This window comes from Xyrauchen texanus, chromosome 18 (genome assembly GCF_025860055.1).
Source record: "Xyrauchen texanus isolate HMW12.3.18 chromosome 18, RBS_HiC_50CHRs, whole genome shotgun sequence".
Lineage (NCBI taxonomy): Eukaryota > Metazoa > Chordata > Actinopteri > Cypriniformes > Catostomidae > Xyrauchen > Xyrauchen texanus.
In genome coordinates this window covers 28,021,485-28,034,004 of record NC_068293.1, presented here as the reverse complement: position 1 = coordinate 28,034,004, position 12,520 = coordinate 28,021,485, and the positions used below count along the sequence as shown (strand labels likewise).

Genomic DNA, 12,520 nt, shown 5'->3' with positions numbered 1-12,520 from the left:
AGATGTAAATAATATGTGTGTGAACATGATTTTAGAGTGATAAAATCACTCACTAACTTTTTCTGTGTAGTTATATTAAATGTTATCACTTTATTGCCATGACAACATAATGCTGTAAACTCTGTAATCCCGCAAAAATTATGATTTAAACAACTTTACGGCATACATTATTTTTTACAGAAGAATTCATGTAAGTGCTTTTTTAAAATAATAAGCTTCACATTTCTGCCTTCAAACTCTCCAAATTTGGCTTCATTTACTTCCATTGTAAGTGCCTCACTGTAACCTCCATTTTTGCTTTTTTATAGAAAAGTAAAGAGGTGTTGTAATTAATTTTGTTGTAATCAACATTATGTCACAAATGCTGTCAATTTATCTTAACTTGTATCGAACCAGGACTATTCATGTAAAATTTTAAGTCTTTCTCTTCTAGGAAAATGGTCTAAAAATATGAATCTTGTTTGAAGGGATGTATATAAACATTTGTCCAATAAAATGCTTAAGAATAACAATATAGCCGTAGTGTGAGAGTCATCATTTTATAACAAAGACAGACATAAAATGTATACCTGTAAATTAGTCATCTGGAATCTGTAGTAGTGATTGGCTGCAGAGGGGGCAGAGATTACCAAAAGGCGCCGTTTCTCATAGAACTGATCCAGTAGTGCGGCAGCAGACCGCACACCAACATTAATATTCAGTGCTGTTAATAATGCAAACGATCAGGATGTTATTCACAAGAGGACAGGAAAGTAACAGTAAGATTAAGCACAGGTTTAATGAATTTCATATGGATTGAGGGATTCAATCGAAGAGTAACTTTAAAGGTATAAATTACCCAAACATGATAATTCTGTCATTGTGTACTCACACTCACACACACTAATGCAAATGAGATTCGAGAGTTTTGGTGGTGGGAGGATTTTCAACAAATTACTTAAATTCTCAGCTAAGGACTTTAATTTAGACCTCCTCAAAACAAAGCTATTGTATGGCTTCAGAAGACTTGGAATATAGAACATGACTCATATGGTCTACATATTAGCTACATAATACTTGTTTGGCGTAATTTTGTCATTTTCGGAACTCAACAGTGTCTATCCCCATTCACTTGTTGGAAAAGAGCAGCATGAACATTCTACCTAGCATTTATTTTTTTGTTTCACTTAAGAAAAACATACACTTTGATTGAGCAAATGATGACAGAATTTTCATTTTTGTGTAAACTATTCCTTTACTGAAATCTTATATTTCAGCCTTAATAAGCATCATTCTGTTTGTAAGCCTTTCTATACCTTTACCTAGTGAATTAGATATTAAACTTGAAATACTGTGTAATCTTGCATATAAAAAATTGCAAGCATTTCTCTCTTGCTTCACTGCTGTGTTTGTCAGGTGTTAAAAGTGATTTCCGTACGTGCACAGGAAGTCTCCAGGCCAGACCACTCCATGTTAAACTGGCACACTCTGGCAGCGCTGCCCCTCAACTCGTAGCCCCCCAGACAGCGGAATTCACATGTGGCCCCATAATTATCACCCCCACTGTCACATTTCATCCAGCCATTGTCAGGGACAGAGAGAGGAGTACATCGACGCACTGTAACATGCACATAACACACACATGTGACTTTCCACAAGGCACTGATAATTGTTGAATATCTAGGTGGTTAACTGTGTATAATTACCCATAATTGTGCTTTGTAGCACATTCTTATCAATGGGAAGTGTGTTTATGCTTGCATGGAAAGCTGTACATGCTTGAAAGTCTGGTTGTGATGAAAGTTGCAATGTTGGGGAATAACGAAAATGTTTTTAGCTGTGCTGCTAACTTAGTTACATTTGTCAGTAGTGTGACAGTAAAAGTTAATGTCAAACAGTGTAGCTTTTCCAGTAACAATGAGCAATAGTGCAGTGTAGTCACAATGTATTGTGCACTTAACCAAGTGAGCTGAGTTATTAAATGAATAGTTTTCCAAAAATAAAAATTCTCTAATCATTTACTCATCCTCGTGCCATCTCAGATGTGTATGACTTTCTTTCTTCTGCTGAACAAAAACAAACATTTTTAGAAGAATATCTCAGCTCTCTAGGTCCATACAATGCAAGTGAATTGTGACCAGACCTTTGAAGCTCTAAAAAGCACATTAAGGCAGCATAAAAGTAATCCATACGACTTCAGTGGTTAAATCTAAGTCTCAGGTGTGTTATGATAGGTGTGGATGAGAAACAGGACAATAAATATAAATATCCAATTTCACATTCTTCTTCTTTTGTTTTTGGCTATTCACATTCTTCATGCATACCGCCACCTACTGGGCAGGAAGAAGAATCTATAGTAAAAAAGGACTTAAATATTGAACTGTTTCTCACCCACACCTACCATATCACTTCTGAAGATATGGATTTAGCCACTGGATGTGCATTTTGGAGCTTCAATGTTTTGGTCACTATTAATTTGCATTGTGAGGACCAACAGAGCTGAACTATTCTTCTAAAAATCTTTTTTTGTGTTCAGCAGAAGAAAGAAAGTCATACACATCTGGGATGTTATGAGGGTGAGTAAATGTTTTTATTTTTAGGTGAACTATCCCTTTAATCTAACAAATTTATGTTCAATGTAGCGTTGGGAAGTCCTGTTTATTTTACTATGACAGTTCATGTATTTTCAGTTCATTTCAATGAACAGGTTCTAAAAAAAGATTAATTGATTAATTTGGATCAATGCACTGCTTGTTATTAGCTAGCTAATCAATTGTTAAAAAAGTAGCTGAAGCTTAACTACTTTAAACTATGAGTAATTTTTAAAGGAAGTTCCTCAGCACTGATAAGGTACATGACTCACCTCTCACTCGAACATTGAACCTGCATGTCGCTTTGTTTCCAGCCCGGTCAAAAACCGTGTACGATAATTTATGATTTCCTTCTGGGAAGTGCGTGCCTGTTGGTTTTCCTTTCAGTTCAACACTACAACACAAATAAACAATCAAACTCTTCCTTAAATTCTAAATTATGATGGGGATTGGGTGTGATTTAAAGGCTACATGAAATCTCTTGACTTTCTGTCCTAGGTTGAGGCATTTCCTATTGAAACAGGAAGTTTGAGCAGGAAATTTCAAGGGCTCATCCCTTTTTCTTTTAAATAGCCAATAGGCTTTAGTTATGTCACAGCCATGAACCATGATTTGCTACTTGCTGGTTGGTTGCAGGGGGAAGGACATTCTCATTCTAGCATTTGATTGGACAAAAACCTGTGTAATGCTACAGTAGATGAGACCTCAATATTTTTGGTCTGTATTTCCAGATGAAAAAGACAAATATTAATATCTGCTAAAAATGGATTTTCGGTCAATGTTTCAGAGTGCAGTAGCATGTAAAGCACACATGGACTAAAAGCCACACAACTCTAAAATTGTGTGTCTTAAAAATGTGCAGGTGCATTCACTGTGTGTGTGTGTGTGTGTGTGTGTGTGTGTGTGTGTACTCTACATTAGTTTCTTGCTGAGAAGATGTAGAGATTGAAGTATACTGTGGGCAAATATATAAACCAAGCAAAACCTTGTGTACACTATAATAGTGTAGCATGATAAACTGGTGTTTGTCTAATACACTGACTCTGTTAGGATGCCGTCCGCTGTGTCTTTTCCCTCTGGTGTGTCCCATGTCACTTTGGCGGTGAGTTTTCCAGGTTCAGCTGTCTTCTCCTTAATATTAGGGCACTTAATGACTGGAGAATCCACATCTGAGATAGAAAACACCTTTATATGCCTCACTGCCTAAAAACTATGTTATGGATTCATGTTGTCACAGTAGGAATTTGATTTCTTGGATATCTAGTATGTATGTATTATAATTATGTTATTTTAAAGGACTGTTCCACCCACCCAAGCACACACTGTTGCCACCGCTCCATGATCTACTGCTTTGGCAGGTGGCGCTGTTGTCTCCACGGAGCGTGTATCCAGGCGAGCAGAAGAACTGGCAGCGGGAGTTGAAGTAGGACCCGTCTGAACATTTAAAACCTCCATTAGATGGCATGGCCAGTTTAGGACAACGGACCTCTGCAAACATAATTAATTAATGGTTAAAAAGTATTTTCAATAGACATTACCGGCATCAATGCAATTAAATCCAGCAATAGGTCAGTTGTGGGTATTCTTGAGTAGAGTGTTCAAGGCAAAGATGCCCTGAGGAGTTCAAATAAAAACTAAAGTAATCCATATGACTCCAGTAATTTAATTAATTAATGTCTACTGAAATGAAACACTAGGTGTGTGAAAGGAAAAGGTCAATATTTAAAACTTTTTTACTAAAAATTCATGAGGGTCGAACTCAAGCATGTTGGCAAGTTCACACGAGAAATGGAAGAGCAGTGCTGTTTACAATAGAGGATCATAGTTAATCATGCATAGATGCCTTATTCAGCTGGTTTGAATTTGTCATCTGTGGTGTCATCTTGGAACGGTGAACAAGGAAAGCTGTTTGAATCGGATTGAATGCAAGTGAGTGAGTGGAAGAGATGTCTCAGACCGAGCTCCTTCCTCAGACCGCTTCATAAACTCCTTATGTATCGAAAAAGTACAGCGGTCCATAGAAACAGCTGCTAATAAGGGATCTACGTCTGATTTTTTTAGGCAGAGGAGGCTTTAGTCACAAGAGAGGCAGTTTGAACTCCATCCTCTTCAACGTACAAACATCAAGCTGGCCAGAAGCGGACATTTTTAGCAAAAAAAAGTTTTAAATATTGATCTATTTCTTACACCTAGCGTTTCACTTCAGAAGACATTAATGAGTCTACCGGAACCATATGGATTATTTTTATGAAGGCAATATGCCCATTTCACACCCATTCACTTGCATTTTATGGGCTAACAGAGCTGTTCTAAATATCTTCAGTTGTGAAGAAAGACTTGGGATGGCATGAGGGTGAGTAAATAATGAGAGAACTATTCTTTTAAAGCTAGTTACCACTCATCTGACAAAACCAGATTCACTTGCTTTTAAGCAAAAAAACACTTCCAGACAAATCTGACAAATTTCGTCCAATGTGCGAATAGTCCATAGGAATGCATTGGTACAATTACAATCTTTTGTTTGTGGAGCACATTTGTGGTGAATGTTCAATCTAGATCTGATTAGGCCTTAAAAGTGATGTGTGTACTTTTTAATGAAAGTAAAGTACTTAATCATCTATCTCAAATTAATATACAGAGGCAACTGCAAAGTAACCTATTTATAGGATGGTCTCTTGAATAGTGTAAACACAGCAAGTACTATCAAAACACTGCTCTGTTAGTTTGAGCATCCCGATAGCCAGACATGGAGATTACACACCTGACCTTTAACTCCTTCTTGTAGAACTTGTATGTCACATTGCAATAAAATCTAGAACTAATAATGCACTAATCCTCCTATTTTTATTTATTTATTTATTTTTTATAATTATTATCGCCTTTTCTCCCCAATATTTAATGCCCAATACCCACTATTTAGTAGGTCCTCATGGTGGCACGGTTACTCAAATCAATCAGTGTGGTGGTGGACAAGTCTCAGTTGCCTCCGCTTCTGAGACAGTCAATCCGTGCATTTTATCACATGGCTCACTGTGCATGACACCGCAGAGACTCACAGCATGTGGAGGCTCATGCTACTCTCTGCGATCTACGCACAACTTACCATATGCCCCATTGAGCGCGAGAACCACTAATCATGACCAAGAGGAGGTTACCCTATGTGACTCTACCTCCCTAGTAACCGGGCCAATTTAGTTGCTTAGGAGACCTGGCTGGAGTCACTTAGCACACCCTGGAATCGAACTTGCGACTCCAGGGGTGGTAGTCAGCGTCAGTATTCACAGAGCTACCCAGGCCCACTAATCCTCCTCCTTTAGAATCTTTGGGTAATAGTATCTATCTTCTACTTGTGTTGTATGAATGGCAAAGTCAGACCTCTGCAGGCGTAGTTTCCTGACCACTGCTTGCTGGCCATACAGAGGATCTCACTGCTGCCATGCATCTCGTAGCCTGTCTTACAGTGGATCTTACAACGAGTTCCAAGAACATTCTTATAACGTTCCCCATGTGGTGACTGGCAGCTGACGTGACCGTGTTTGATCTTCACTGGGGCACACCATGGCACGCCTAGAAAAGAGGCATAAATTATCACACACATACGCAAACAATTTTAAATGCACAGATAGTCACCAACTCAAGCCAAAACACATTGTTGGCCTAAAAACATATGGTGTTTTGTACTTACCTTGACACTGCCATCATCCAGACATGCATGGAGGAAATGTAAACAGGTTAAAGATGGGAATAAAAGAGATGCAGCCACAGAAGAAGGTGCCGGCCTAAGCAGGCAGTCAGAGGTGTAGCGTACTCTATGTGTACTGAGTATACGTGTTCTGACAGCAGCACTCATGTGTTAAGTGAAGTGGTAAGAGTGTTGTATAGAGAAAAGATTAAAGGGATAGTTTAACCAAAAATGTCATCATTTACTCACTCTCAGTTTGTTCCAAATCCATATGACTCTCTTTCTTTTGTGGAACACAAAAGGAGATTTTAGACAGAATGCCACAGTCACCATTCACTTTCACTGCATCTTTTTTCAGTACAATGAAAGTGAATGGTGACTGAGGCTTTAATTCTGCCAAACATCTCCTTTTGTGCTCCACAGAAGAAAGTCATATGAATATGAAACAACCTGAAAGTGAGTAAATTATGACAGAGTTTTCATTTTTGAGTGAACTATCCCTTTAAGCTATGAGTATAGGTTTTTTTTTTTGTCAGATTAATATGTGTTTGAAAATAATGTGTGCTTGTGTGTGTTCACCTGTGTATCGCACATCTTCATCATCAGTGTATGGCCAGTATCCAGACCCTGTAAAACAGTTTAGGACAGCACAAGCAAGAAATAGTTGGCATCACTGCAGTTTCAGATTAAGCTCAACTAGAATCGGCATTCTGGGGGATGGTATTAGAGCAAGTACAAAATGTCTTGTTGTAATATAACCATTGTGATGTGTTCAGCCAACTAGTAGTCGTACAAATCTCAAATAATTCTCTAGAAAATGGGTCCAGGGTTTTCAACCAGGGCTATAGACACCTGGGTGTCCATAAAGGTTTGTTAAGGAAAAGGTTTTGTGAAGAAAATTTCATTATATTTTTTTTTCTTAACACTACAATTTATGGTTGGTTCTAAATCCGTCTGTAAAAATTGAAAACCCCAGGTTTATTGCATTTATTGACAAATCATGAAATGCAACAATGACCCCTGCAGATAGTGTAGTGAATAACAGTGTTTCATGCGACGATGCAGTGAACATGGCCAGCAGCATAAATAACATGCACTACAGAAAATAGGAATAGATGGAATAGATGTTGGCATGGCTTCAACTAGTATATTGCTATTGATTGTTTACACTGAATGTCATAGGGTTGCCACAAGTCCCGTATTTTAAGATAAAATGATGCATCCCGTATCGAATCAATATGGGACGCGTCACGGTGAAATCGTTCCAGATCGCTAATTGGAAAACTTGCCTACGGGGTGTAAGGTGTGTAAGGGGTGTAAGGGGGTAAAGTCCACAAATGGTGCTAAAAGAATTATATTTAAATTGTCAATAAGATCAAACAATGAATACAATCACTGAGTCATAAAGACAAGTACAGGTGAAGGAAAAAAATAAACAACTAATAAAAAATAAAATATAATATATACATATATATATATATATATATATATATATATATATATATATATATATATATATATATATATATATATAAACCAACTAAAATGTATATATAAATAAGATAAAGAAGACAAATAATTGAAAAAATAAAAATATGTTTTTAACATATAAAAGACGGATTTTTTTGTAAGTCATGGGTCAGGAAATTTCTAATTTTAGCATATAAGAAAGGGTATACAATTTTTATTAATAATGCATATTAACTGAAAGCATTTATTGCTAAAACTGTGGAGGATGTGGTAAGAGGCTATGATTCCATTTCAGTGTAAACTTAAAAAGTGGCAACCCTAGTCATGACAGAAGAAGCTCCTTCACAACAGTCAACATGTAGGCTATGTTGTGTAATTTCTACTTCAGTCAACCATGCTGCAGGGAAGAAAAACATAAATGGACTCCAACAGAAACAAGCTCCTTTCTTCTATTCCATCTAATTTGGTGGTTCATACTTACTGTAATCTGAAAATAAGTGGTCCATACTCAAGTGAAATGTAATATGAGGCCTTTATCCTTGCTTTAAAAAATAATGGAAAACTCTAATTTAAACACACACACACACACACACACACACACACACACACACACACACACACACACACACACACACACACACACACACACACACACAAGAGGCCTACATTCAGTGCATATAAATTGCAGCTGATTTGCTTTTTAATTCCCTCTGGTTCCTTGTTTTTTATTTTTTTATTTTTTTGCCTTGTGTGTGTAAATGTGTGTACGCCAGATCACAGAGCAAGTTAGATCAAAGCTCTCTGTGATGCGAAAATGAGAACTCGAGTGCCTCAGTTGCCTTAAAGGGATAGTTCACAAATAGATAGTTCTGTCTTTAATTACTCACCCTTATGCAGTACCAAACCTGTATGATTTTTCTTCTTCTGTGAAAAAGAAAAAGAGAAGTTAGGCAGAATGCTAGGGACTGACAGTAGATGTGCATGGTGACTGTTTCACTTTCACCGCATCTTTTTCCCATTTTTTGAATGTGACTGAGACCAAACATTCTGCCTAACATCTCCTTTTGAGTACCATGCAAGAAAATACGTTATACAGATTTGGAACAACATGAGGGTGAGTAAACAAAGAAGAAATATCCATTTTGGGGTGAACTATCTCTTTTTAAAACAGATACAAACACGTTAATGTTGAGATGCCAGCAGTCAAACCATAAAAGTACCACAGTTTTCCAACTTTTATCATGGAAAACACTCCACAGGGACCGTGTGTGTGTCTGTGCGTAGGTGTGTGTGTGTGTTTGCTCCAGTTGGCAGATGAGTTTTCCTGCTCCATTCTGTTAAGCTCAGCAGAACGTTGTGCAACCCAGAATACTCACTTGGCTTGGCTCAAATTCACTCACACACACACACATATGCTCTGTATGGAGGGAGTTTCCACTTATAGAATACTTTCAGCTAAAACATTTACATAGCCTACTGTCTGCAGAATTCTTATTAGGTTTTATCAGAGGTTATAAGAAGATCACAAAAGATTTTACAACCTTTACAATGTTAAGTTTAAAGCACTCACTCTTGGATGGGAGTTCTGCAGTCATTAGTCATCAAGGCTGAACATAAAAGATCCCTCAGGCTCCACATGTTCAGCGTCTGCAACAGTTCCAGCCTCACAGATCCATGTCTTTTACAAGTTTTTTCAAAATCCCTAACCCAAAATCAAACTTTATGACTAACATTACTCCAAAAGCTTTAAAGCTATGACATCTAAAATCTGTATAATACTTTAGGCTGTACTTACTTCCTCCTAATTGATAGGACTTACAGTTTTCCTGAGCGGACAATAACATTTTCTTTTTTTTTTTAAATCGTGAAAAACACTTAATCCCACTTTTATTGACTGAATGTTCAGAGACTGGCTCTGAATTAGTGGTAGTCCGATATGTGTTTATCAATGGCCAATGTTGATATTTAGAAATCCTATAATAAACCAAACTGCCCAAGTATTTACACATTACATAAGGCCTATTCTTCAAATGTCAAAATCTTACTTCAAACCACACAATGTTTTTAAATCATGGCCTTCAAACTTCAAACCTCTTTTCAAACTGCCCAAGTATTTATACTTCAGACATCAGAAATCCTTTTTATTTTCTTATTTCTTTTCTTTTTTTTCTACCATTTCTCCACAATTTGGAATGCGAGTGACACTCATTTGCCTCCACGTCTGAGACTGGCTGAGACATTACTGTGGAGACATAGCGCATGTGGAGGCTTCACGCTATTCTCCATGGCATCCACGCACATCTCACCACGCGTCCCACCAAGAGCTAGAACCATATTACAGCGACCACGAGGAGGTTACCCATCATCATGACTCTGGGTGTGGTAGTCAGCTTCCTTACTCGCTGAGCTACCCAGGCCCCCATCAGAAGGCCTTTTTAAAGTTTTTCTTGACAATGATCCTTTTCTAGTTTGAAACATTTGTTCCTCAAATAATTTGTAAATGCAATGACACGAGTGTCAAATTCTCATCCAATGGCCAATTTTACAACAAGCGTTATGTAAGCATTGACAGTTATATACTGCTATTAGACAGATTGTTTGATTAATTAGACAGATTAGAAAGATTGTTTGATTAATATTGATGATTTCTTTGTGCTCTCCTTTAAACAGCAGTCTAAACATGTGGGCATTTGACAAACACGAGCACATTAACACACAGTTCCTGGTTCAAGTCAGGACAGTGTTAGATGGGTAGCCAGTGTGTTCATGTTTCATTAGGCAAAAGCTCTATCACAGAAAAAACAACAACTTGTGTTTGTGTTCACAAGGCCAAAAACACAAAAACACCAATAGCCACAGCGTTTGTGAATAAACAATGTACAGTCAGTAATTGAAATAATTCTCCAACATGCATAAATTATTTTACAAGCACTTAGTTTACTCATGCACATAAACACAAAATCTGACTTGTACTTCTAAATGAGGCCCACACCACAACCACAAGCCAAAGCTCAATGGCATAAGCCACAACCAAAGGTTTTTACAGCTTTCAACACATTCATAAAAAATAAATAAAAACATACATTTCCTGCAATACCCTCTCTACACAAAATACTGGCAGTGTGATCTTACAGTGCATAGAGTCAATATGCAGGAGAATTAATAGGACCATTTATACCACCACAACACAACTTTAATGTTTTCAGTGTCCCTGACCTCTAAACTTCTTGAATTGTGTTGACAGCAGTGCAGGAAATCCAGAAAGTGCATGCAAGTCTAAGCGAGCCCGTGCAAGACTCTTAAAGGGATAGTTCACCTGAAAATTAAAATTCTCTCATAATTTACTCACTCTTATCTCTGTATGAATGTACTTCTTCTGCAGACCTCTAATGAAGATTTTTAGAAGAATATCTCTGCAGGTCCATACAATGCATGTGAATGGTGACCAGAAGTCAGAAGGTCCAAAAAGCACAAAGTCAGCATGAAGACTACAGTGGTTAAATCTATTTCACCAGAAGCGATATGTTAGGTGAGGGACAGATTGAGGAACAGATCAATATTTAAATCCTTTTTTTTTTTTTTTACTATAAATCTCCACCTTTCACCAAACCCGACAAGTAGGTGGCTAAATGTAAAGATGAAAGTCGGTTCCACACCAGAATGTGGAAGTGAAAGAGTATACTGTAAAAAAAAAAAAAAGGACTAAAATATGTATCTGTTTCTCACCCACACCTGTCATATTGCTTCAGAAGATATGGATTTAACAACTGGAGTCTTTTGGATTACTTTTATGTTGCCTTTATGTCCTTTTTGGACATTCTGGTCACCATTCAACTGCATGGTTAGTGCGACCTCATTTTGGCATGACTAACAGAGCTGAAATATTCTTCTAAAAATCTTCATTTTTGTTTGGCAGAAGAAAGAAAGTCATACACATCTGGGATGGTATGCGTAAATGATGAGAGAATTTACATTTTTTATTGAACTATCTCTTTACCGCAATTCCCTAATAATCTTGGGCCAAGAAATCATCAAGGTTTGAAGGCACTAAAAGATAAAGTGAGAGTGAACTGCATCAATTTAACTGTAAATACGCATTGTTGTGTTCCAATGCGACATGAAAGCAAAATGCACCTTTTGTGCATACTAATAGGCCCTACTGCATAAACGCTATTCCAGCCTAAACAAGGGCGCACACATCCCAGCACTGCTGACCCACTTCCAGAAAACGTCAAATCATGCATGTCTCTAATTCTGCATTGGGCATCTTTAATTATCTTTATTTAGCAGTTGAACCTGGTGCGCAGTGTCCAACTGGTGTCTAATCATAGTGCGTTTTCATATGAAAGAGTCCAGTGTCTTTCCAGCAAGATTTAGGGAACTTACCCCCTTTCTCTCCCCCCTCAAACAACACTAAAACCGTCCACGTAAACGAGCTCTGTTTACATAAACTGTGCCTGATACAGCATAACCAGAAGAAACAACAGGGAAACTTCTCGAATGTTCAAATACTATATTTCCTAAGATTTTCCGTGACATTGCATTAGTTTAGTAAGTATCGCTCTTCGAATTTTAACCGTTTAAAGTTCAAAGCGCGAGACTCAAGAAGATAATTTTGGATCTCTTCTCTTACCATCATAGGCGAAGCTCCCGTACAGCTGGAGTCCCACTATCATATACAAACACATCCAGGTGTCCATCTTTAGAAAGTACAGGAGCTGCTGGGAGACCTCCGGCGCATTCCTGCGCGAGAGCCACTGGACGAGCCCGAGGCCCGCCTACTCTTTAGAAACACGAG

The 12,520-nt window shown here is 37.7% G+C and overlaps 1 protein-coding gene across 2 annotated transcripts in view; it reads right to left on the bottom strand.

The window, feature by feature from the left end:
- srpx (sushi-repeat containing protein X-linked) overlaps positions 1-12,520 on the bottom strand; it is a 14,870-nt gene extending 2,350 nt beyond the window's left edge. The window contains exons 1-8 of one of the 2 annotated variants that reach the window (XM_052148658.1): positions 12,356-12,514; positions 6,832-6,879; positions 5,946-6,137; positions 3,882-4,058; positions 3,613-3,739; positions 2,843-2,964; positions 1,418-1,597; positions 570-703 (exon numbers count right to left, since the gene is read on the bottom strand). In XM_052148658.1, coding sequence (XP_052004618.1) covers positions 570-703; positions 1,418-1,597; positions 2,843-2,964; positions 3,613-3,739; positions 3,882-4,058; positions 5,946-6,137; positions 6,832-6,879; positions 12,356-12,422 — 1,047 coding nt within the window. In that variant the 5' untranslated portion in view covers positions 12,423-12,514. Of the gene's footprint in view, positions 1-569; positions 704-1,417; positions 1,598-2,842; positions 2,965-3,612; positions 3,740-3,881; positions 4,059-5,945; positions 6,138-6,831; positions 6,880-12,355 lie in introns of both variants that reach the window. The other variant, XM_052148659.1, reaches the window with a different exon arrangement.